The following is a 27,642-nucleotide window of genomic DNA, read 5'->3' as shown; positions in this document are numbered from 1 at the left end:
CATGCCCCCAGCCTTATAAAGAACCTCAAGAATGGGAAAGACCCTCTAAGAGAGCCGAGCCAAACGCCCGAAACAGCACTCTGAGCTGGGAACGAGTCTGAAAGAGGGCGAGAGAGAAAGAGAGAGAGAGGATTATAGGTCGCTGCATTCATGGATGAACAAGAAGGTGAGTCTATGACAACCACTCATATGAACTCACACTTCACCATATGGGTTCATGCAGGGCAGGATGTAATTTAGTGGACAAAGGAAGGAATGAGCAAGAAAAAGAACTTCAGGAAAATGTTTGGATCACATTATTTGGAACTGGAAATATACTCAAAATTATCTGATTTTGTGTTTTTTTGCTCTAAATCAAGCTTGCTAAAGAAAAGATAGTAGTACTCACACGTACTTAGATATGAATGAGTGGTCATTTATTCATCTTTGTGTGTTTCTTTGGGCAGATAGTTCAGGAATTATTATGTTTTTTAGTCTCCCACATGCTTTTTTATTAAAGATCTGTTGTTCGCTGAACTAACTAATAAACTAGTGATTCAAATGACATAATTAGCATTTTGCAGCTTAAATCAGTAACATGATCTCGATGGAAATACCAGAAAGGCATCATACACTCCAAAACGTTCTCCTAGAAGGCTTTAAAATGTTCTTTGAAGCATGCTGTTTTTTTTATTAACTGTTTGACTTCCTGTAAAACAGTTCAAAAGTTAATGCATCGGATATATTTACTACCTAAGAAGCACTATTGTAGGTCAGGATAATCCACTATTGTTCTGAGATCTTACACTACATTTGGCTTAAACATGCAAACAAATAAGCAATGTAAATAAAGGAAGATAATAAAAAAATACAGCAAATCCCCTGCAGGCTGCTATAGGTCGTCTGAAGCATCAGGTTTCAGCATCTGGTGTCCATCTAAGAGCTTTAGCAGAGAGTTTGTGCAGGACTGAGAATGCCGAGGCAGCATCAGGAAGAGAGAAAGATTGCGTAACACCGGAGGATTTCTTCCTGAGAGTGGACAGGCCATCTGGTAACTGACAAAACATCCCACGTGTTACCATGACAAAAAAATTATTTAGTTAGGTAGAGCTGCAGTACGTCTCATGGAGTTTTGCATTCTTGCACGAGGCAAGGAATTACAGGAATGCTTTTGATAGAAGAAGTTCTGTTTCTTTCTCATGCTAAAACGAGAAAACGTACTCACTGTACCATCTTCCACTAAGTGCCTTGAGCAAACTAAACTTCCTGTAGCGGACAGAACAAGGTCAGTGTAGATGTTCGTCATTATTCCAGTCATGTGCAATTGAGGAAGTCCCACCCCTCCCGCACATGGGGCCTCTTTTAGAAGCAACTGAAGTAATTCCCTTTTATTTAAAGGGCTATACTTCAAAAATCCAACGCATCTTTGGACAAGACAGGCTTTTCAAAAGTGGAATTTGTTTTATAAAGAGTAGAAATAACAAATAAAGGGACACTTATTCTTATTCTTAAGTACTTATTTCAATTTGAGGTGAACTATAGGACATATAGGAAAATGTTGCATGCAAAATGGATTCTTCATGACCTCAGAGTGTAGTATATTGCGTGTCATTGAATGGCATGTGTAGGTACAGGGCTCTATACTCACACGTTATGATCTCGCATGACTAATTTCAGATGAATGACTGATGCGTGGGTTGAGTGTGACATCAATCTTTACACTGTCCACAGATGCGGTCTTCTCATGACACTATCCGTGAGAACATCTGTCATAGACAAACTGTGCTAGATTTAAAATCTATGAAGAGAAACATTTAGAAACTTTTAAATAAACAAATAAAAACTATCAAATGACATCTGCACTGTAATGAATAAAAGCTCCATCTTTGCCGTTAAAAAGTTGTTCTGAGATGTTGCAATGTTGTATACTGTCCATCTGACAATTGTACCTTTTCAAACATGAACGTAGACGATGTGAATTATTGACAAAATGTAAGCTTACTAATCAGTAATATGCTATCTTTACTGGAAATGCAAGTGATCACCAACCACAAACCACTCACTAAAAGCTGATTAACATCAATTAGGTTTCAGTTCAGATTTACAAGATAGGGCACATAATACAACTTCTGCTTGTTTAGTTGGCTGCAAAATAAAACAAAAAGGTTTTTGAAATACGGAAAGTCTCTGATAATTCAATCTGATGTGTATTTTTTATATTAATAGATAAAGTAAACGTGGAATTACATCTGTAACACAAATTAATGACTCTGAAAAGAGCAATCGCAACTGACTTTTACTAAACTTTCCTTCTTAATTAAATATTTTGCTCAAGGCCAATTTGACTGCCAAAGCACATATTATGTGTCCTCCAGCCTCTCTCTAGAATGCTGCGCTTACTTATTTTACTTGAAATGAATCAATCAAAATCACTGACATGCTCAAACAGATTGCAAGCGTGACTTCACACAACTGCACTGAAGACATGAGTGGGTGGTTAAGAAATGGAAATGACTGAGGAATGAAAACTATGATTAAAAAAAGTATCTTGGACTGCATTCTAATACAGGAAAATTACGTACAATATATTTCTGCTCGGGCTTGACTGGTCTGAATGGAGAAAGATGCCACAGTGAAGGAAATATGTTTCTTGTTGTCAGAGATTAATGATAATTGCAAGTCAAAGGGGATCATGACATTGCAACCTGTTACAATGAAATCGATATGGACAATTCTTTCTGTGTTTTTTATTGAAAATTACCGTATTTATTACAAATGATTTATCCATGACCATCTTCTTTTTTTTTGACCATCAAGTGTATGTGCCCTTGTAATCTTTAATCAAAAAAAACTTCCCCTTTCTCTTGCAACATCTCTTCTCGGTTACACTTTATTTTGATGGTCCCTTTAACACATTCTGTTGACTATAAGTAACTTTCCACCAACATGTCTACTAACTATTATTAGAGTGTTAGAAGAGTATTAGTAGACTGTAGGGTTAGAATAAGTTGACATGTACGTGCAAAGTCACTTATAGTCAGTAGAATGTCTGTTGGGGGACCATCACAATAAAGAGTTAGCAGTTATTAAACAGTCCAGTCTAATGAGACTTAGTTGACATGTAGTTGCAAAGTTACTTATAGTCAACAGAATGTTCAAAGGGGACCATCAAAATAAAGTGTTACCCTCTTCTCTTCTCTGATGATGCGTTCACTGGTGTGTGGGCGGGACAACCTGTCAATCACATAAGATCATAGCAAAAGCATACTACTACGATTCAATTATCCAATCCATTCCCGATGGACACAATCAAGTCCCGCCCTACATTCTTTCTTGTTCGAAAAGCCACTTCACTCGGGTATACGTCACAATAGGGAAGAAAAGACAATCGTGACTTCCGTTTCATGCTGACTTTATGGATTTTTTTATTTTTTTATTTAAAATATATTTATTTAAACCCACATATTACACAATGTACTTCAAAGGTTAACTAAAAACGATTTCCAATCTTAAAATACATTAATGCATATAAATATATACATAAATCTATTATTTAAAAAACAATAATATTTTTATAAAGATATTTAGATCGACAATTATGTTAAAAAAAGGCCAAAAATATTATATATTTTTGTAACTTTTATATTAGCAATACATTGCTGGACAGTACTGTTCATTAAGAAATACTAGTTTTAAAACTATATGGGACGTTCTGTAGTCATTAGTCATTTCACAACTGGAACACAGACACGCTCACTTCCTCTAACCACAAAACAGCTCACAGCAGTTGAAATATACATCCTTTTCTGGCTGAACAAACCCTTGGAGGAAGACTGTCCTGTATATTTCTGAGGTGCTGAAATGTATACATCACACTTTACAAGGTCACTTCATTTAATACACAGAGGAAATAAGACGGTGTGCAGTTGTGTAGAACTTTACATAGTCTCCTAAAAACAACAAAATGGATGTCATAGTTAGGCCTTTCCTGTTATGACAAACACATCCTTATCTTGGTTATTATTGAGATCAAAGCTCAGATCTTAACTTTCCACAAACCGTAACCCTAAAGAAGAACACTAAGAGTTTGCATTGGCATGTCTCTCTTCCGAAGAAAGTTAGTGGAAGACATCTGCTGGGAACCTGTCCTTCTCAGACATGTGTTTGTGCTGACAAGCCCATGTTAACCAAAAGATCACACTGGCACGCGCTTCAAACATGGGTGTGACAAAAGCTATTCTCTCTTATGGAAATTCTGAGTGCAAGTTTTCTAAACCGCTAAACCAGACACTTTCAGTTGGCTTATTTCTTAGTCGACTGAATGAACCTCATGATGTGTCATCTAAAGAGGCTTCTTGGCTCTCACATAAAAACAGTCTGATTGCTTTCAAATGGACTTTATTAGATAGCATAGTAAAGTGGCAAGAAAGGCACAATTTATTTTATTTCCTCTCTAAGAAATGCATTACACACACGGATGAATGGGAAATGTACACTCAATGGAAAAGCATTTTTTAATGTAAGTCTTGAATGACTGCTAGCTAAAAGGTTACAGTCAAAAATACTTGTTATGACGAGATATTACAGGGTCTCATTAGTGTAAGCTCTGGATCAGGCCGTGTTATTTATTCACACCACTTACTTTTGGCGGAAGGCGCTGTATGTGCGTCCAGTCTGCTTCATAAATCCTACATCTTAGCATATACTTCCCTGTTGGCAGATGCAAAAATTACACAATTTTGAAAGGCAAAAAACATCTTCCTTTATTGACGACTATTCAAAAGTAGACGTATTTTAATAAAAAATAAAACTTATTGTAAAAACAATTATTTCATTCATTTTTATTAAATAAGAATTTTACATATCATGTTGAATTCATTTCAAATAATATTTTAAAATATGGTGTTTAGGTAAATTTCCACAGGCTGTTTAATGAAGCTCAGAGGTGGCATGAATAGCATATGACTGAAAAATGTAACCGGTAACACTTAACTCATTTGTTAACTAACGATGAGCAATACATTTGTTACCATATTTATTAATCTTTGTTAATGTTAAATTAATAAAAATAAAATTGTTCATGGTTTGTTCATGTTAGTTTACAGTACATTAACTAATGTTAACAAATACAACATTTGATTTCCGTAATGTATTAGTAAATGTTGAAATTAACATTAATAAGATTAATAAATGCTGTAGAAGTATTGTTAATTCTTAGTTCATGTTAACAATAGATAAATAATGTTAACTAATGAAACCTTAAGTGTTACCATGAAATGATATAGGCTACTCTAAATATTAAACTAAAACTGCAAGCATGTGGCGGCAATCAGGGAGTCATTCAGTCATTCATTCAACCGATTCATTCAAACAGCTGATTCATTCATCTTTATGGCTGTTTGAAAGTTTAACAGTGTAAGTATATTTTTTTCTGCACAACTATAATTGAATCTTTGATGACTGAATAAGTGCAGTTTACCTTTATTCCACAAGGTGGCAATGCCTGATACACAATGATGAAGTGACGTTTCACTCATTGTCACCGCAGGCAGAAAACAAAAGAATAGGAAGAATCATCAGTAGGCTAAAACTTGAAATGGCTCAGTGATTTACTGCAGACCGAGTACTGAACGCAATCAAATATTATGGGGCTTTTCCACTACACAGTACTAGCTCGCCTCGTGCCTTGTACTTTTCGTATCACCTCCGGCGAGGTTCTGAGCGAGCTGAGGTGATACTAAAATGTGAGAGAGATTCACTGCATCATCATTGCACGCGCCAGACAAAACATCCAAAAACAACATACACTCGATTTCCTCCATTGTCCTGTTTGCGTGGGTAGCGGGTGAGTGTCGCGTAGAAGATTAAGTCACGGCAGTTTCCTGCGGCGTCGCTATGACGACCAGGTACTATTGCGGAGGTTCTATCTGCAATGGAAAACGGAGCGAAAAGCGAGCCGAGCCGAGTCGAGTCGAGTCGAGTTGAGCTGGTACTGGTAATGGAAAAGCGCCATTAGTGTCACTGTCACTTGATGGTCGATCGGGTGAAGAAGCTGTCAGCGATCAAAATATTGATTTTGAAGATGTTGAAAATGATAGTTTTAAGAATTTGTTTGAGATCGTGAATATGAGCTGAATCTGGGAAATGAGCTCTGACGAGGACATTCAGTAATGAAACACCTTTGTGTGTTGCTCAGATTAATTGTTTCCATAACTAATCGCACCAATTTAACACGATAAAGTGACAGCCCTAGTATAGAATATGTTGTAACGTTAGTGACTTAAAATATCCAACAAACTCATGAAAAAAAAACGTTTATATAACAATGACATTTTATGCTATCAGATAGCTTTTTACAGATAATCCAAGTAGGCTACTGTTTTTAGTAATCTAAATCACATTTGAATGAGGAATAGAATTTTGTTCTTTATTGTTTGAAAGAAAAGCTACTGTGCATTTGATACATAACAACACAAAACAACCCAAAGACATCACAACTTGACACCTTTGATATCACGCTTTCTCACGAATGTTTTGCAAGAACCACTGTCAGACATAGGGTGTCAAGTAACACGTATCATTATTTACCATGTCTCAAGAGTGTCACATTGACTTCTATTACCTCATACTGTACAATCTTACTCAGGTACCTAAGGCATGTTAGTGCAGGTGAACCTTACAGAGAAGATATTAAACCTGATGTAACACGTTTAGTCACAGATTTAAACTACAGTGACTCTTCAGTCTGATGAGACATAATGAAAACTGTCCGTGCTACAATGCTTTCAAAGGATTTAGTATGACGACATTGTCTCAATTATGGCTGATTTATGGAGAACTTTAGAGAAACACCGGAGGTAGTCTGTTTACTTGAGCGCATGAGTGTGCTCTGACGTATCGCTTGTGTTCCAGTCAATAAAATATTCACAGCTGAGACATAGTTAAAGTGCAGTTCTATACAAACATCTATTGAAATGACCATCATTTCACAAAGAAACCTTTTTTGTGTGTGTTTCCCTTTTCTCAAGAGGAAATGCAACTCATAGTTTTGTAATAACGTTCTGTTAAGTAAGGCAAGCGACACGCCACTGGTGCCAAAGGTTGTTTTTGGCCGCTGTCTCTATATCAGTAACAACTTGCATTTGGCATAAACTTTTTGCAGTACAGCTCTGAGGTGATGCATTTTTTCTGTCTGGAAGAATGCAATAAACACAGTGTAGAAGAGTGTTTGTCCACTAAAGACCATAGATTGAGCTGTTTGGTTCTAATGTTATTTTGTAAGCATAACAGCGGTTCTTCTGTTTTTCTTTCCAATCTACTAATGTTCTGTCCTGTCAAGCAACATTCCCGAGAGGCCTGAAAGGAAAATAGATGATGACTTGATCAGAAGTGAAAAGCATTTTCCAAATGTAAAGGGTTGCGCTATAAGGGATTTTTAAACGTATTGCCAAAGTTCTAAATTTGATAGGACTGCATAAAATAATACAAATACTGCAAAATCATGCATGAAAAACACAGAGGCTAATGTTAATCTTAGTTTTCAGAGCAATAAAACTGGGCTGTTCAGTCCTAATGGGAATATGTAGGTCATCCATGGTTAATTTACCATGGATTTCCTCTGACTTTAACTACCACAAGGATGTAAATTTAAGTTCTCGGTAAATCAGACAGTTCTTATAGCAATTTGATAGCTGCTTACAACCAATGCTCTTCTGTGTTTAAGAACTCCAAACTATTCAGCTGTTTTTGGTTTTGTGCAATATGACTTATAACGTATGTTTAATTCTGTGCAAAATCTGCTTAGTCTGCTTAGTACATAAACAGACCAGTCTTATATTGATGTGACTTTTAGCAGTGTCTCTTGGTGTCTAAGAACTAAGCAGTGTTTCTTTGCTCCCTTTACATTAGATAGCAACTGTTAAATAAGACCAGGCTAGCATTCAAAAGTAATTAATACTTGAAATTGATGCATTAAATTGTTTGTAAGTGACAGTAAGACATTTACCCCCGATTTCACAGACAAGACTTAAACCTATAGTCCAAGACTAAAATGCATGTTTGAGCTGTTTTCATCATTGATAATAATATGTTTCTTGAGCACCAAATCAGCATGATTTCTGAAGGATCATGTGACACTGAAGATAGAAGTAATGGCAGCTTTGCAATCACTGGAATAAATTATATTTTAAATATATATTACTGTTTAAACTATATAACTGTTTTGCTGTATTATGTTTAAATAAATGCAGCCTTGGTTGGCATAAGAGACTACATTAAAAAAAAAATCTCACCAACCCTCTAATCTAACAATGAGTGTTTTCATTGTGTCCAGGCAACACTGTAGATTATCCAAACACAAACAGTTCAGGGAAGGAAACCAACAATAGGGAACCTGAAATAACACTGAAAAAAGACGGAGATTGATCACTTTCCACATGAGACTTCTCAGGACAATAAAAGACCCTGATTCACTGAGCAAAATATTTGGGTGGAATATGTTGTAAAGATCCAGTTTGTTCTGGATAACAGCAGCTTCCACGTGGGTCAAAAGAAAAATAATCGGTCTTCATTTAATCACTCTCGTGTTGTTCCAAACCCGTATGACCTTATGTCTCTTACAGAAAGTGAACTGTATTCTTAAATCTGACCACTTGTCTTCATGCACTGCATTTACAGCATGCAGCAGATGCTATTTTCCCGAACAAAAAGCACTGCTGTTCTTGCTAGGGAATAACCAAAATCGACTTGCCCTCATTGCATTCACTTTTCTGAAACACAAAGGGTGAATTTAGGAGGAATATCCTGGGAATTTCTTTTCCATAAAGGAATGGGTCTGTCAAGCTATAAAGATGACATAAAACTGTCATAAAATGAATCATTAGCTGTATTCCAGATCTTCAGAGAAACAGACTGGAATTTAAGTTGAATTTGAATTATTGGTTGAGCTATTGCTTTAAGGGAACAACAGCTGAGCTATTTGGTTTGGAAAATAACATATGCTGCTACATGCAGTGAATGAAGGAAAGTGGGTATTTAAAAGTGACTTATTTCTGTATCTCTATATACTGTATGCTTGCATGAACTGGATACATCTTTCATCCATTGTGTCCTCTTATGAAGACAGTTTCTCTAATTCTTTTTTTAAGAAAACATTTTAAGAAAAAATAAATTCTGAGAAATAAAACAAATTAAATAGTTTGTGCATGCAATGGTTAAGAAGATGTGGTTTACAGTCTTCAGAACTTTAATGTTTCCCAAACACTTGCATGCCACTGACTTGCATGCCAAAGACAGAAGCTTCAGTTCCAGAGACAGATCAGTATGCAGCTCACACACAGGTTCTCTAAAGTGATTTCACTTCCAAAACGAGTGCACGACTCACTGCACTAGGGAATTCCGCTCACTGCCGCCCGTGACGTCACTGCAAGCCTGCATGGCTCCACATGCACAATGGGTGTTTCCCCAAAATCACACGCATATTCTTACCAAGCAAAGCTGCAGTTACGCTCACAGGTGTGATTAGTTACTCAAATATTGAAATCCTGGTACTGATTCTTGATACTGAAAAGTAGGCAGGAATCGGTTAACACTCAGTTCACTGGGACTTACCACACAAACCTCGACAGTCGTTGACACCGTTCTCTGCGGTTAGACGCCCTGCGCGCGTCCTGATGGGCACTGGTAGGTGAAAAGCGCAGCAAGGCGCGCGGATTGAAATGCTTAAATCCTGGCAATTATTTGTAACTACTTTCCGCTTAATTGCATGAAATCATGCGAACCTGTCCTTTTAAGCAAACCTTATCAGATGTTGCTTTATTGGCCTTGCAAGGAATAGATCTAGGCCTAAACTAATTATATTGCAGGGGAGAACTGTTTTTTGTTTTTTTTTGTGTGTGCTTCAAACGGAATATTTCCATATGTGTCTGCTTCAAATTATAGTAGTGTGGAAACTAATCATTTTGTAGATTTCTCGTTAAATTGGAGTCAAGTAGCCTAGGCTACACATGTTTGAATAACTGAAAACACGATCATTTTAAATCTTGTGCACAAATACAGGCCTACTGTAATCAGATTTACTTGTAATTAATTACACTCTAAACAAAAATGGTGCTAAATAGCACTAAAAGTGGTTCATTGGCTTGTAATCATAGGGGAACCACTTTAAGTGCCATATAGCACCTACCTTTGTCAAATGGTGCTATGTAGAACCATAAGAGGTGCCATATAGCACCTTAACCACCCCAAAGAACCGCTAAAGAACCGCTGAAGAACCAAACTGGGCTTAACAGGTTCTTTAAATGGTAGTGGTGCTATATAGCACCTTAACCACCGCAAAGAACCCCTGAAGAACCGCTGAAGAACCATTTTTTTTTAGTGTGTATGTCATACCCCATCACCATCATTATTTAATTAATTTTAAATATTTTACTTGAAAATGGGAAATACCCCAGAACAAATCAGCCTCTAAAAACTTGTGTTGATGTTATATTAGATTTAGATTATACCAGTTCAGTTGTTTAACTTTAATTAACATGATCATCACGAAATAAATTGAGACAAATGTGAAAGAATAATGTTTTTTTTTTCTTTTTTTCTTCATGTTAATCATTTATAATTTTACATAGTTACTTATGTGTGGACCTCATGAGGGAGGTGGTCATGATAGTGATTTAATTTCTAATTGGTTACATTTATGGTGCTATATCCATTACTGCAACATTCCCTGTTCTCCCCTAAGGCTGAATTCATTGATGTTCAAAGTTGAGTAGCTGATTAAAATAAATGAAACAATCAAAATAATAACATCACAGAGGTTTCATAAACTTATAATAATATTACATATAATTTAGCCTTTATTTTTTTAATCATCTCATACCAAAATAATTTAATTAGTCACTCGGAACGCAAAATTTACATTCTTTGCTGGAATCACTTTTTCCCTAGCCTATACATTTTGCCAAAAATGAACTATCAATCCATCCATCCATTCTCCAAGCAGCTTGTCCTACATATGCTCATGGGAATTCTGAAGCCTATCCCAGCATTTTGGGCTAAAGACAGGGAAACACCCTAGACAGATGTCCTGTCCATCACAGAAAATACAAACAGGATATTTTCTTTATTTCAAAAGTTATTCATTGGAGCAAGGAAAATTCTCCTGATCTGTAAAATAAATACATCAATCTAAAACACGAATGAAGGGCCTCTTAGAGGGCTTTATTGTATACACAGTGGGGAGACAGCTGTAATGCCCAGCAGAATACACGTGTCATCATGCTTTCAATCCCTGTTTGTTTTTCCATTAAAACGACTGTGGGGGTATTACGGTTTGATTTATTTTTAACACCTAAAAAGCCGTAAAGTACTTCACAAATATTATTAGACTGCATTATAGATTTAGAAAAAGATTTAGAAAAAAAACAAACACAAGATGTATAGATTGATTTTGCATTGAATGCAGAATTGAATGCTATTGACACCAGCATGTATTGCTGTTGTGAATAATTTAAAAGGCTACTGTACAGTTCTGTAACACAGATATGAAATACATGTCCTTTAGTTAACAACATTTACGTATTTTTTCAGCTCCCACTGTAAAAAAGACTCACAGAGGCTGTTATCAATTGTCAACCTGCTCTCTTTATTATCTCTTTTTAGAAGTAAAGGTCAAGAACCCATGGCACAGGCCAGTGTTAATCTTTCTGACTGTTTTTATCATCCTGGGGATCGTCATCATGGTGTCCATTTCTGTCGTCCAGAACAAACCTTTACCAAAGAAGTACAAGGTATGAGTGAACCATTTACTGGTTGTTAATAATCATTCAGATTAGATTTGTACACACTTCACTAATGCAGTGGTTCCTGTTCACTTGACAGTATGGAATAGTTCTGGATGCAGGCTCCTCGCACACCTCTGTGTTTATCTATGAATGGCCTGCCGAGAAGGAGAACAACACAGGCATGGTACGGCAGATACACACCTGCAATGTAAAAGGTACATGATCCCTAATTTACTCTGCAGAGGCCAAGATCTGGAGTGGATTTCAAATAAAAATTTCAAATAATTCTGGATAAATTAAGTGTTTTTTTAACTACATGAAAGGTATAGTCCAACCAAAAATGAAAACTATCATCATTCAGTCACCCCCCATGTCTGCCGGTGCGTTCAAGTCATGTCGAAAAGATCGTATTTATGAGTTGAATGGACATGAACGCCACCACAAAGCCGTAAATACGAGTGGGAAGCTTGGAATTTTCTTTAAGCCTCGATCTTCATGAGTTTGGGCCATGGAATTCCACAATATTTATACACTGTAAAAAATAATATGATCAATCAATAAGTTATGACAACATATGTTTACATTTCTTTAACTCATCAAAATAAGTTAAGCAAATGACTTAAACATTCAAGTTGATTGTACTTAATTTAAGAAAGCAACTTAAACTGTAGGTACAGTATTTAGCAGTGACATTGTCAGGCTTTTTTATTTACAACAAAATAAGCTAATTCAATGCAAAAAATATAGTAGCATTGTAATATAACAACATAACATGTAATAATAATTTTTACGGTGGCTTCATAAATTAATTAAAAACATTAAAAAGCAAAATGCACCTGATGAACTTTCTCTGTTCTTCATTTTCTAGTAGTAGATTTCAAAAACTTAAGAGAAGGTTCACCGCCATCTTGCTCAGACTAAAGTGACTTGAACGCACATGACGTCATAAACACAACTTCCCAACTCGTAAATACGAACTTCCCAGGACTTGAATGCACTATGTGTGACTTTTTCTTCCGTGGAACAAAAAAGTAGATATTTAGCAGATTGTCCAAGCTGCTCTTTTTCCATACAGTCACTGATTTTTATTAAATAACGTATTGAATTTCTGCCTTTTCCTCACACAAAACTATCATATGTCTTTCCGAAGTCTTGAAAAATATACATATAATAATTTATATATTTATGGTACTTTTTGTTCTTCCTAATGTGGTCCCCATCCACTTTCATTGTAGCGCAGTTTAGACAGTCTGCTAAACTTCTTATTCGCTATTCCATGAAACACAAAGTCAGGAGTTTAATTTACTATTCCTTTAGTAGTTTGTCAACACCACATAATTTCCCAACAACATTTTGCATACTGTAGGCAAAGGCATCTCCAGTTACAATGCTATTCCAGATGGGGCTGGCAAATCTCTGCAGGAGTGCATGGTGGAGGCCAAGCAAAAAATACCTGCTTACAGACACCCAGAAACCCCTGTGTACCTGGGAGCCACAGCAGGCATGAGACTGCTCAAGTAATCACTTTTCAATATTCTCAATTCTCAAGAATCAAAAAGGGAGTAGGGAGGTATAGAGAATAATTTGGAATAGAACTCTAATATGAAAGACTTATAAATAAATGATGAATTGTCTTTATTCTGTAATTATCCTACAGGTCAAATGTTTGAAATAATTAAGAATAAAAAAAAATGTTTTTGAAAGAAGTCTCTTATGCTCACCAAGGCTGCATTTATTTGATCAAAAAATACCATTAAAACAGTAATATTGTGATTTTTGTTCTGTGATGGCAAAGCTGAATTTTCAGCATAATTGCAGTCTTCAGTGTCACATTATCTTTCAGAAATAATTCAAATATGCTCATTTGGTGTTCAGTTATTTAAATTATTTATAATGTTTTTTGTTTGTGTGGAAATCAGGATTATTTGGTGAAAACAATGTTCAAAAGAAAAGCATTTATTTGAAAATAAATGTGAAATATAAATGTTACATTTTACAACATGAAATTGAAAACAGTTATTTGATTTTGTAATAATATTTCACATTATTACTATTTTTACTATATTTTTGATCAAATAAATGCAGCCTTGATGAGAAGAGACTTTCAAAACCATTAAAAATCTTAATTATTCCAAACTTTGACCGGTAGTGTATATAATGCAAATGATTTATTTGAACAATTTTATTAAAGGGGTCATGACATGAGAAATCAAATTTTCTTTGATCTTTTGACATATAAGAGGTATTTGTCCTATTAAAACATCCTGCAAGTTCCAGAGCTAAAAACGTCATCCTCATTGTAAACAAAGCATTTACTTACAGTAATCAAGCTCCAAAAACAGCTTGTTTGGATATTGGGGGACTTGTATGAGCCAATGTATTTGCATATGCCTGCCCCCAGAGCAAGACATCGACAAATACACTCACCTAAAGGATTATTAGGAACACCTGTTCAATTTCTCATTAATGCAATTATCTAATCAACCAATCACATGGCAGTTGCTTCAATGCATTTAGGGGTGTGGTCCTGGTCAAGACAATCTCCTGAACTCCAAACTGAATGTCAGAATGGGAAAGAAAGGTGATTTAAGCGATTTTGAGCGTGGCATGGTTGTTGGTGCCAGACGGGCCGGTCTGAGTATTTCACAATCTGCTCAGTTACTGGGATTTTCACGCACAACCATTTCTAGGGTTTACAAAGAATGGTGTGAAAAGGGAAAAACATCCAGTATGCGGCAGTCCTGTGGGCGAAAATGCCTTGTTGATGCTAGAGGTCAGAGGAGAATGGGCCGACTGATTCAAGCTGATAGAAGAGCAACTTTGACTGAAATAACCACTCATTACAACCGAGGTATGCAGCAAAGCATTTGTGAAGCCACACCACGCACAACCTTGAGGCGGATGGGCTACAACAGCAGAAGACCCCACCGGGTACCACTCATCTCCACTACAAATAGGAAAAAGAGGCTACAATTTGCACGAGCTCACCAAAATTGGACAGTTGAAGACTGGAAAAATGTTGCCTGGTCTGATGAGTCTCGATTTCTGTTGAGACATTCAGATGGTAGAGTCAGAATTTGGCGTAAACAGAATGAGAACATGGATCCATCATGCCTTGTTACCACTGTGCAGGCTGGTGGTGGTGGTGTAATGGTGTGGGGGATGTTTTCTTGGCACACTTTAGGCCCCTTAGTGCCAATTGGGCATCGTTTAAATGCCACGGCCTACCTGAGCATTGTTTCTGACCATGTCCATCCCTTTATGACCACCATGTACCCATCCTCTGATGGCTACTTCCAGCAGGATAATGCACCATGTCACAAAGCTCGAATCATTTCAAATTGGTTTCTTGAACATGACAATGAGTTCACTGTACTAAAATGGCCCCCACAGTCACCAGATCTCAACCCAATAGAGCATCTTTGGGATGTGGTGGAACGGGAGCTTCGTGCCCTGGATGTGCATCCCACAAATCTCCATCAACTGCAAGATGCTATCCTATCAATATGGGCCAACATTTCTAAAGAATGCTTTCAGCACCTTGTTGAATCAATGCTACGTAGAATTAAGGCAGTTCTGAAGGCGAAAGGGGGTCAAACACAGTATTAGTATGGTGTTCCTAATAATCCTTTAGGTGAGTGTAGTTTTACATCATTGTACCATAGGCCCCGCCCCCTAGTGTTCAGTCACTTAATGGCTGACACTTGCCTACACCGGATGTAAGCGTCTTGTCAAAAGCAAATAGAACCCATTATAATCACTGACACTGTCTACAGTGGATACAGTATACAGATGTCCGGTCACTTTACTCTACGCGCTTGAGTCTGCCGACAAGAGGAAATATGGAAAACTAAATAGAAGCCTAAAGAAACGTTTGCTTTGATGCGTCCTGTTAAAACAGCTAATTTGTGTCTCTGTACAGACTTTAGAAGGACACTAGCCTCAGAAACAAGTGGATGGTTTATTTTTAAAAGGCGTCCTGGATCGCGTCAGAGATTTATATGTTTGTTCAGAGAATTTGACCACAGGTTGTTTTGTAAATGAGGCACAGTGTATTGGAGAGTTCGCCAAGAAACTTTTGTTGACAGATGAAGCAGTCAGCTGTATTGGATCTGACAGCAGCTGTATCGCAAATCGAAAGTAAACCATTTCATAATGCTTTGTTTGAAGATTACGGTTTTATTTGTTTTCAAAACACTTTCTTGCGTGCAATAGAGAGTGGCCGTGGATACTATTTTCTATGAAATTACATTAGCCAATCATAACAATGGTCATTTACAGACAAGACTTAAAGGGATAGTTCACCCCAAAATGAAAATTGTCATCATTTACTCACCCTCAAGTTGTACCAAACCTGTGTGAGTTTCTTTCCTCTGTTGAACACAAAATAATATATTTTAAAGAATGTTGGTAACAGACAGTTGATGGTAGACATTGACTTCCATAATAGAAAAAAATATATACTATGGAAGTCAATGGTTACCATCTGTCTGGTTACCAACAGTCTTCAAAATGTTCAACAAAATAAAGAAACTCATAAGGATTTGGAACAAAAAAACTGACAGGGTGAGTAAATGATGACAGATTTTTCATTTTTGGATGAACTATCCCTTTAAAAGAAGCGCCCCTTAAAAACTGATCATTTCAGACAGGGGTCAGAATGAAGGTTGAAAATCATTGTTTTTCTACATATTATTTTAAGAGTTTTTTGCACAAAAAACCCCAACACAAATATATAAGTGAACCTCAAGGAACATATTAAAATAATAAAAAATAAAAAATCTCTGTCGTGATTATTTAATTAATTGTTTAGAGATGAAATTCAATAACATCTATTTTCTCAAGGATGGAGGATGAAACAGCCTCAGAAAAGGTACTGGCCTCGGTAGAACATTCACTGAAGACGTACCCCTTCTCCTACCAGGGAGCTCGTATCATTTCTGGCCAAGAGGAGGGAGCTTTTGGATGGATCACCGTCAATTACCTGAGCCAAAACCTAAATAAGGTATGCTGTATGCCAAAGCTCCACTCCACACAGAATTACAGTGCAGAATACAGTGTGAATTACTTATCTAGTATAAGAATGAACAGTGAAACAAACAATGTCAGCTCCTGTTTTTCTCATGCAGCCCACAGGGACTCTTGGAGCTCTGGACCTGGGTGGCGCCTCTACTCAGATAACCTTCATACCTCAACAGGAAATTGAATCGGGTGACAATTCTATTGACTTTAGGCTGTATGGAAACGATTATCACCTGTACACCCACAGCTTTCTCTGTTACGGGAAGGACCAAGCTCTCAAGCTTTCTTTGAGCAAGAAATTAGTGTCAGCACATGCTGCTAGCAAGGTATGCTTGTCATTGCAATTGAAAAAGTGTGTCGAAGCCATAGCTGTGCTGACTGTTCGCGGTCCTTTCCTAGTCCAATCTAAATAAATATATACAGTATGTAAAGAAAAGGTGTAGACTTACGGAAAATACCCTCTATTGCATATTGTATAAAATTGAGTGTTGCATTGAGGCAATATGTGTACAGTACCATTTTAATGCATTTACTGTACATACTTTATGATACCTACATTGCAAAGCCATTAAAATATTTTACTGCAAACAGTTCAATTTGAGAGGGACTATGAAACATTTAGCTGCATTTTGGTTCTTTACTTTAGCTTTGGGTTTTTTAATGCATATTTTAAGTATATCTAAAATACACTTGACTCTAATACTATTGTATCTTATATTCTTAAATATTTGTTTCTTCCCTAAGACAGACCCCATTGAGGTAAGGGATCCTTGCTTCCACCCTGGATATAACTTCACCAGGACAGTTCAAAGTATCTTCGATACCCCTTGTATGAAAGCAGTGAACATTTCAAGTGGAATTATCTCTCATGTGGGGTTGGGGGATTGGTCTCAGTGCCAACAATCGATCAGAAAGGTTTTCAATACCAGCCGTTGTGCTTACTCAAAATGCTCTTTCAATGAGGTTTTCCAGCCTTCTGTTTATGGAAAATTCGGGGTAAGTTTGGATAAATTTGAATGGCTGGTTGCAAATCAAAACTAGTGTTAATAATCATGCTCTTTGATTTTCTAGGCTTTTTCTGCTTTTTTCTTTGTGATGGACTTTTTGAATCTGACCAGTGATTCATTAGCTATTACAAAGCAGAAGCTGGAAAACTACTGCTCTACTCCATGGAAAAAGGTGAAATGGTTTATTTACTGTTTTTGAAAGATGTTTTAAAACGGTTGGGACAGGATGTCTAAATGTGAACTTGCTTGACTTTTGTAGATTGTAGAAAATTATCCCCTAGTAAAAGAGAAGTACCTTTCAGAATACTGCTTCTCAGGAACATACATACTCACTCTTCTTGAAGACGGATACAATTTCACCTCTGAAAACTGGAAAGACATCAGTTTCATTAAAAAGGTAAGCATGGTGTAAATTAAAAAATATTTCTCATCAAAGAATGCAGTGGCTTCAAAGTATTTAGACACTTAAGAAACATTAAACATTTATTTTCAAAACATTTTAATGTAGGTTTAGGTACAAATTAATACTTTTAATACTGAATCACTTTTATTTTACAGTAAAATTAATTGCAAATAAAGCAATTAAAGTGTCATAACTGCTTTTTTTTTTGCAGATACAAGGCAGTGATGCCGGCTGGACATTAGGTTACATGCTTAACCTGACCAACATGATCCCCGCTGAAGCTCCAGACACTCGCCTGATGCCTTATGGGGGATACGTCACATTTATGATCTTCTTCACACTTTTTATATTTGTTCTCTTTCTTCTGGCCTGCCTGTATTTCCGTCAGTCCACTAGAAAAGCCCAGAAAGGCATAATTTAGATGGATATTTTGCTGTGGTCTCTTAATACTGAATGTTTATTTCTGCAGAGAATTTTTTGTTGTTGAATTTATCTAAATGTTCTTACATTTCAAAGAATTTGGACACCATACCTCATGTGAAGGATAAACAGGTTTTGTGAGAGAGAAGGGTTACAAGTTCCACTGCAACTCTATTCCCATTTGTGGTTTTTGTGTTTTATTAAAGTTTTATTAAAGCAATCAAGTCATAAGTACAGGTTTTAGTTTTTGGGGAGCTGGATGCAAGAGGGTTGCTGAGCTTTCTTAAAAGGAAAAGTGTACTTACATTCAATATATCGTGTGCCTTTAGTCTGTATGAAATATTTCCCAATTTATGGAAAAGAACATATCTTCTTGATGCCAGTATCTTCTACTTTTTTACTTGTTTTAAAGAAATGTCTGTGAGATTGAAGGTCTCTCGTTGTAGACCTTCTTTTGCATAATGGTCATATGAATATCACTGGATATCCTTTAAGCATTGTGTTCAGCATAGCACTTATTTTTATTTTATTTTTACGAATTGCAAAATGGAGAGACATTTTGCTAGGTCTGTCATTGCATGTTTTTTATTTTTGCTGTTTCTCATTTTTTATTGCAATGTTTTTTTGTTTCATTTTTTATATATATAAATCGTTTTTACATACAATGATGTAACAGGAGAGGTAAAATAATCCTTTGTGCTAAAAATATTTGTTCATGTCTGCTTCTGTAAGGCACACTGTGTATTGCCCTGAAGTGATATGTAAAATTTTGTGAGATATGTTTTTTATATTTAAACAATACCTGTAGCAAATTTCTATTAAATTGACAAATGATGGATTGTGTATATATTTTGTTTATAATCACACACACACACACACACACACACACACACACACACACACATTATGTATATATATATATATATATATACACACACACAAATTAATATCCTTGGTGATTAATAGTATTAAAAATAAAATCTTACTGACCCCCATATATAATTTTTTTTTCTTCAGATAAATATGCTACAATATACATAGGATATACATTCATTCTTTATTATTGCTAATGAGAAGTAACAAAAATCATCCTTACAAAGGTTTACATTAAGCCTTAATTCCACAGGAATATTTGAACAAAGTATTGCCGCTGATATAATGTAAGACAATAATCTGAAGAATCCGTGGGTATAGCCTATCTCACAGATTATATGAGAGGCCATAACACTGTCAAATACATATGCAGAGTATATAGAACCAATTTGACAATACAGCTCATATCAGGAGTACTATTTTAGGCTGAAGAGTGTGTGATGATGTTTCAGCAGTGGAGATACTGGCAATATACAAACATTAAACATGAGCAACAATGAAATGTTCAAATCTAGACTCACAGCTGTGCTTAAAAATTACTTAATCGTGTAACAGGTGAACCAATCAAACTTTGCATAGAATTGTTAAATATCTTCTATATCTAAAACACCCTCCTTTGAGGATCTGTACCAACTATTTCATCTCTCTAAGCAGTGATTGCCATTCAATTTGATGTGCAGTACATCTAAATGTTATCACACATGTGGAAGACTGGTGCCCATTTGGAGCTTCTGGGATGAAAATGCTGAGTCAGTGGACACTGGGAGTAGTTTTGGAATTGCAGTTCTTGGCCTCTCTTGGCCTGATGTGAAGCGTCTCTGAATGTTTGTCTCTGGCGCACTCTTGTGGCTCTTCTCGCTTGTGCAGCATTGATCGTAAGTGTGGCAGGCACTGGTCCCAATCCTCGGGCAGCAAGAGCAAAAGGAAGCCCAAACAAATGATGGACACCGCAATGATGCGTACACTGTTGAGCTGGATCTCACACATGTAGCGATCTATGACTGGAGAGCAGAAGATTTATGGTGGTCACTCGGTTATTACTTCAAAACGTTTGAATAATTTGATCTTAAAAACAAAGATGCTAATGTAATCAGGGATATTTGGAAAATATGTCAACTATATGCAATTTCGAGTAAATTTAAAACTTTTCAAAAGCTTGGGGTCGGTAAGATTTCTTTTTGGGAAAGGATGCATTCAACTGATCAAAAGTGACAGTAAAATAATTTATATTTTATGCTTTTAATTTATGATGCTGTTATTTTGAATTTTCTATTCATCAAAGAATCATGAAAAAACACTTATCACGGTTTCTACAAAAGTATTAAGCAGCACAACTGTTTTCAACACTGGTAATAATAAGAAATCATTCTTGAGCAGCAAATCAGCATATTAGACTGATTTCTGAAGGATCACGTGACACTGGACACTGGAGTAATGATGCTGACAATTTTAAAAAACATCAACATAGAGACAGTTATTTTAAATTGTAATCATATTTCACAATGCTACTGTTTCAGTGTATTTTTGATCAAATAAATGCAGCCTTGTTGAGCATAAAATATATTTTTTTTTACTGACATCAAACTTTTAGTGTATATAATGAGGTTGAAGGAGTAAATTAAACTAATTTACTCAGCCTCATGTTGCTCTAGACCTGCAAGCTTGCTTTCCTCATGAAACCCAAAAGGAAATGTTTAACAGAATGTTGACGCTGTATTTAAAAAAAAACATAAGTAATCCATAAGCGCTATATTCACATTCCTTATATGGAAAATAGCAGCGACATTCCACTAAAAATCCTCATTACAGGTCTGACACGAGACTGAGTAAAAGATGAAAAAATTTTTTTCCTATAAACATATTCAAATTGCACAAATTAGTTTTTAAAGCAGAGATTTTCAGAAAAACTTAAATTAAATTTCAATAAATATTTAGTCAATTTCATGCTGTTATATTTTTCATGATTATGGTGCTTTTTTGTCAATATTTACTTTCAATGTATAGAAAATAGCAGAGTTAACAAAGTCTTAGCATCTCCTTTTGTGGATTACAGAATAAATAATAAAACAAGTGACTCACCAGCGTTGACAGGCACACTGAGGACAACACCCAGAGAAATCAGAGTAGGAAGTGTTACCAGAACACCAAAATTCAAGAGGAAGTTGAACACTAAGAAGGCAACAAAAGAAAAATCAACATTGCTAATAATTGTAAGGGAAGATGGCTATTCAAGTACATAAGAGAAGCTTGTGTATTTGTGTCCATCGTCTTACCCAGCAGAAGAGCGGACATGCCACAGATGCTTGGCCATGGCAAATCTCTAGGTGAAACAAAGTCCTCGGCCCCCGTGAGAAGCAGGATCAGAGGTACAGCGCTAATGAAGACCAAATTAGCTCCGCCGAGAACTGTAAGATACACCGCTGCTTCACCCAGCTTTGCATTACCCAGAACAAGCTTGAACAGAACCTGAGGAAACATGAGCATTTATGCATTTCTGAACAGCTGAAGAGAGAATGAAGTAATTAAATGTTCATTTGAAATATAGGTCAATGGTGTATGACAGTCTAAGATGTGTTTGTTGTGCTACAGTATATAATCCTCTCTTACTTTGTATATCGCTGCTGTTGATGCAGACGCAACCACAAGGGAGATGCCAATCACAGAATGGCTGTGGAAACCATCGGCATATGTCATCATAACAATGCCCCCAATGGCTAAAATGGCCGCTACAATCTGTGATCAGACAGAACACTGTTTTAACAGTACATTATAATAAAAAGGAAAATCCACAGTAGACTCAATTACACACAACAGTATAGCCACTATTAAAGCATTTTATGCAACAATTGATAATAATATATATAGACTCACCCGCACCCCCATGAAGCGATCCCGCAGGACAATCCAGGATATTAGGAAGACAAAGGCACGGCTACAGCAGAAGAGGGCACAGGCATCAGTGGCAGGGATTCTGCGAAGGCCTTGCAGGTACAGGTAGCTGGTGAGAGTCCACAGCACTCCAAACGGAGCCACTCGAGAGAGCAGCATTCTCAGTGGCAGTCCGTCATCTCCCAAGAACTGACAGCACTCTCTATCGTGAATCCACACACATGCAACTAATCTATCACACCATCATTTATCATTCTACCATTTACAATATGCATTTTTGTAGCATGGATTGGCAATTGTTTGGGCACACCTGACTGTTCTTGATTGTATCTAAAATTCAATCTAAAATCTTATGCTTAACTGCTAAAAGAAATTAGGATGCATTAAAAATGTATTAAAAGTGAGAGCAAAGACATTTATAATGTTACAAATGATTTCGGTTTCAAATAAATGCTGTTTTTTTTACTTTCCATACATCATAGAAAACACAAATATATTAAGCAGTAAAATTGTTTTCATCACTGATAATAATAATAAATGTTTCCAAATCAGTGTGTTCTGTTTTTTAAGTATCGTCATTTCATCAAATCACAGCTATTTTAAATTGTAATGTAATACTATATTACTGTTTTTACTGTCTTTATGATAAATAAATTCAACACTGGTAAGTATAAGAGACTTCTTTCAAAAGCATAAAAATATCTTTTTTTTTAAGAAAGGGGGGGGGGGGGGGGCTTACTTACAATAGTAAACAAAATCAAAAAAGCCTTTGGATAATGTGTAATGTTAATCAACATTGGGCAAGGAAAGTCATTTCAGAGGTGGAGAAAGTAATTACATTTTTAAGATTACAAAGACAAATTTTCTTTCTTGCACTGAGGACACAATAAGATGTGCACATTGAGAACGTTTTAATAAACAGATTTTGATTTCATGATGAAGAAGAACTAGTGATAAAACATATCCAATTTAAATACAAACGAGGGAAACCCTGTTTGTGTTAAATTACACCTACTTCCAAAAGTGCTGCTCGGTACAAAAGACTGAACCTTTAGAAAAATCTGCTGTGCTGAACTCATGAAAAGGACAAAAATGCCATGGGACATTGTTAAGAAAATGAGGTTAAGGTCAAGTCCTCTATCTGAGCAGCCTAGCCCAACAGAACTGCAAAGTCAACAGTCACTCTGGTTCTGCAAGCCAAATTGAAGTGTCTGCATAAATCAAAACTATTACACAGTGCAGCACTTTTGCAAAGAGTTCTCATTTTGAAACTCAGTGAAGTTTTGTAGGCAACAGAATCAGAAAGATCTACTTGCATCAACCCGTCTCACCTGAAGCGCTGTTTGGGGCTCTGTCTGTCCTTGCTACAGCACAGGTGACCCAGGTAGTAAAGAGGGAAGATGGCACAGTTCCAGGAGGTGGAGAACCAAGTGAGGGTGAACGGGACATTCAAGCGTCTGACGGTTATTTTGGCCAACTGAGTGCAGCCTGTCCAAGACGCGCAGATGCAGATGACCATAGCGACACCCCACAGTGCTCTGCGCAGGACGACTGCAGTCGTACACAAACAGCAGCGGAGCCTCTGCAGCCTGTTCACACAACCTGATTTGACCGTTTCTGTTTCTACCTTCACTTCCACCTTCTCGCTGCCGGACTGGTCCTCCTCTGCAGATACAGACAGCATAATAAAGTCATAAGAATAGCCACAGGCATTTAACTGTACTGCCAACTCTTTTCTTTCAGCAGTAAACTTTCATGAAGTACTGTAGGAGAAATTTGCATAACAAAGCTGATGCTTACAAAGCTTAAACGAAGCCTCTAATGCTCTCCAAGGCTGCCTTTATTTGATAAAAAAAAGTAAAAACAGTAATACTGTGAAATACAATTTAAAAGTAAATGTTTCCAGTTTTAATCCATTTTAAAATGTATTTTATTCCTGTGATGGCTGAATTTTCAGCATCATTACTCCAGTCTTCAGTGTCACATGATCCTTTAGAAATCAGTCTAATATACTGATTTGTTGCTCAAGAAACATTTCTTTTTATCAATGTTGAAAACAGTTGAGCTGCTTAAGGATTTGATTAATAGAAAGTTCAAAAGAACAGCATTTATTTGAAAATCTTTTGTAACATTATAAATGCATTTGCTGTCACTTTTGATCAATTTAATGCATCTTTGTGGAATATAGTATGTATATATTATATATATATATATATATATATATATATATACAGATGCTGATATAGTATAAATGATTAAGTAAAAATGATTAATTTTACTCTGGGATTGAAACACACATATTTGTGACATAATGCAATTTAATACAGAAATAATTTTTAACCTGTCCTTAGGCTTTTTTTTTCTTTTTTTTAAAAAGTAAGACATGATTATAAAACATTATAAAACAAGATACAAGAACAGATAAGAAGCCATACACAAGATCGTCAAATGTATTGCTGTCCATTGCACTGAAGATGTAACATTGTTTTTCCTGCTATGCAGAAATCCATTAATTGTTTTACAAGGCATCTCATTTCTCCTTTATGTACCATACTTGTGTCCTCATGGCATGTCGGAAGACATTTAGTATGTACTGTCAAGAACCAGTTAGGTCTGAAGGATAGAACTGTGGTGCAAGGAGGACAAGGAGGCAGCCAGACTGTCCCCAAGTAGCAGTCAGTCAACACAAACGAATGTGACCCTCACCATAGCCACACCATGGATCAAAGTCTGGGATAGATAATGTGATACGAGTGACGGCTCGGTGCTGTGCATATTGAAACAGGTATTACAAAGTAATGCTAAAGTGGTTAAAGATTGGGCCTCTAAACCCAATGATTCAAAAACCCAGTATATCGGCAGTCTAAACATCAAAACATGCTGAACTGCCGACTATAGTTTTTAAAGATGATTGCAGCTTATGCTCTCAGGGGGGTTTACAGGTCTCAACTGCTACTGTGGGTTAGGAGCTACTGTGGTAAGTTTCAATATGTACATGCAGGAGAGGCTTGAGTTAACTAACTGCACAACAAAGACATGACAGTTTATGGGTTATTAACTAAAACTACAAAAAATATATTTCAGTTAATTTGCCAAGGCAACATTTTTCATTTCATTTAGTTTGACTTGATGTACTAAAATAACTAAAATAAAAATTCATAAAAACTATAGCCTATAGACATACAGTATATATATAAAAAAGACGAAAACACACAACAAAGTTACAAATTTGTTTTAGTTAAAATCGAAATGAAATTGCTATGATGCAGTCAATGGAGGAATTGAAATGAGAATTGAGAGAGACCTCGTCTACCCCTGATGACTCAGCAAATCGGGGCTCTGACTCAGTTACCATCTTATGCATATAGAATCAGTGCCAGAGCTGCACATCATAACTCTGGCTACAGTGCTCAGCTCAAATACAACAATAGATACATCATTCGCTAAACAGATCTTTTCATAATATGCAAGATATTTTTTTGTTTTTTTTTAAATAACAATTTTTTTTGGATTACTACACATATAGAAAGTAATAGAAAAAAGTGGTCTACAAATGACTCAGCTGTTTTTCAAATGGGTCATAGATTTTGTTGCTTGTGTGTGGGGTTGCGGAGGAGCTCAGATAGACGCAGGGGTGTGAAGTTGGACTCTGATTGATGTGTTTGTTTACAGCTCACCTCTCGTGTACAAAAAAACATCTATCAAACTAATAGCCTGGACAAACAGCTGAAAAGCAAAAAGAAACAGTCCTCGCTTTAACCTTTAAGCCACCTTTAAACTTTTAAGGACTTACTACATAATGCATGTAAAAGTCATATAATGCAATATAATGAAATACGTGTAATACGATTTTTTTAATTATGAATTATATAGTACACTCAGAGTTCCACAAAACCCCCTATTGTGACGTATACCCGAGTGAAACGGCTTCTCTCCAACAAGTAAAATGTAGGTCAGGACTTGATTTTGTCCACGGGGAATTGATTGGATGGTTGTGGTTTGCTACTGCTGTGATCTCATGTGAGTGACAGGTTGTCCCGCCCTCGCGCCAGTAAACACGTCATCAGAGAAAATATGTCATTGCAAGAGGAAGGGGAAGTTATTTTAACAAAGATGTCCCATGAATAAAATAATAATGAAGTGCACGGCTAAATCAAAATGACATTATTCTGTAAAAAAGAAAAGAAAAAAAGAATCGTCTGTTGAGTTCATGGTGAATTTAACTTATATAATATTTCTTTCATTCTCTACCTTTAACATATAAACACATCACATGCATAAATCAAGTGTAGGCTACTACCTCTGAGAGACGCGTTCCATGGCACATAGCCATAGTAACCAGTGATCCTCAGAATCCGCTCTTCTATGGATGCGTTGTTGATGTACTCGACAGATCTAGATGACTTCAATTCTTCATTTAGTTCTTCATCAATGACGAGGGATTTCAGCTGTCTGATCTCAGGACTGATATCTGACAATCGGCGCGGACTCATGTCTGAAGGCTTTATCATTCCCCTGAAGTTAAAGAAGAGACATCAGAACACAGTGGATCTCAGCGGAAATGTAGAGCTTAGAAGAACCAACCTGCATGTAAACACAACGTCAACACTGCAAATTAGAGGCACGACACAACGCAATACGACAAAATGCTGCCAATCAATGAAACTGTACAAAACTGCGAAAGTCAGAACTTGCAGTTGCGCTGAACCGCTGTCTTAAACAGACAATAGTGTAAACTTGTTTATGGTACTTATCACTGCAAGCTAGACGAATGCATTTAAAAGACTAAGGATGCATTTAAATTCAATGAGCAGTTCGTGCGCACGCGCTCATTTTGAAGCCTCTCATATTTATTCGCCAAGAGATGTATAACTCACTCTGAGACTGAGAAGTTCTGTTTCTTTCGGCACTCTGATTAGCCCATTTTAAGAAGTATTTAAAGAATCAAGCGTTTAAATCGTGACTGTTCAGGGTAGTCAAAATGAGATGCGTTGAGCTGGAGCTTCTCTGCCGTATGAAGACACGACCACCTGTGACCGCAGTGCGCCTGCGCGGACCCAAATTCTGAGACCCAGTAAGTTATGAGCTTCCAATCTAATCCATGGATGCTTCATCATCTTCTATGGACGATTTTACACATGCGGACCACCAAAATACTATCTTAAAACACACTTTTCAGATTCACTATAATTTCTTTAATTTGGACACTAACAATGTCCAATAGTGCATGTGCATAAATCATAGGATTTTTTTTTTTTTTTTTTTTTAA

The 27,642-nt window shown here is 36.4% G+C and overlaps 2 protein-coding genes across 3 annotated transcripts; one reads left to right on the top strand and one right to left on the bottom strand.

Moving 5' to 3' along the window:
• On the top strand, positions 1-19,447 carry entpd1 (ectonucleoside triphosphate diphosphohydrolase 1). Its single transcript, XM_082151821.1, has 10 exons — positions 1-166; positions 11,638-11,765; positions 11,857-11,974; positions 13,126-13,276; positions 16,605-16,764; positions 16,889-17,107; positions 17,526-17,777; positions 17,853-17,960; positions 18,048-18,185; positions 18,403-19,447. The coding sequence occupies exons 1-10, from the start codon at positions 151-153 to the stop codon at positions 18,610-18,612; spliced, it is 1,500 nt and encodes a 499-aa protein (XP_082007947.1). The 5' UTR covers positions 1-150; the 3' UTR covers positions 18,613-19,447.
• An 83-nt stretch (positions 19,448-19,530) lies between these two features.
• slc35f3a (solute carrier family 35 member F3a) lies at positions 19,531-27,420 on the bottom strand. Of its 2 annotated transcripts, none has more exons than XM_082151794.1 (8): positions 27,251-27,420; positions 26,674-26,957; positions 23,705-24,038; positions 22,356-22,575; positions 22,092-22,217; positions 21,758-21,950; positions 21,564-21,653; positions 19,531-20,485 (listed from the first exon to the last, which is right to left on the bottom strand). In XM_082151794.1, exons 2-8 carry the CDS (start codon positions 26,882-26,884, stop codon positions 20,235-20,237), a joined length of 1,425 nt encoding a protein of 474 aa, XP_082007920.1. In that variant the 5' UTR covers positions 26,885-26,957; positions 27,251-27,420; the 3' UTR covers positions 19,531-20,234. The 2 variants fall into 2 exon arrangements, with proteins under 2 accessions (XP_082007920.1, XP_082007921.1); XM_082151795.1 differs by having other exon boundaries at positions 26,674-26,888.
• Between the last annotated feature and the right edge of the window lie 222 nt (positions 27,421-27,642).

Source organism: Leuciscus leuciscus (assembly GCF_965113295.1).
Source record: "Leuciscus leuciscus genome assembly, chromosome: 21".
NCBI lineage: Eukaryota > Metazoa > Chordata > Actinopteri > Cypriniformes > Leuciscidae > Leuciscus > Leuciscus leuciscus.
The sequence above is the reverse complement of the archived record's forward strand: the minus strand, read 5'-3'. Positions and strand labels throughout refer to the sequence as shown.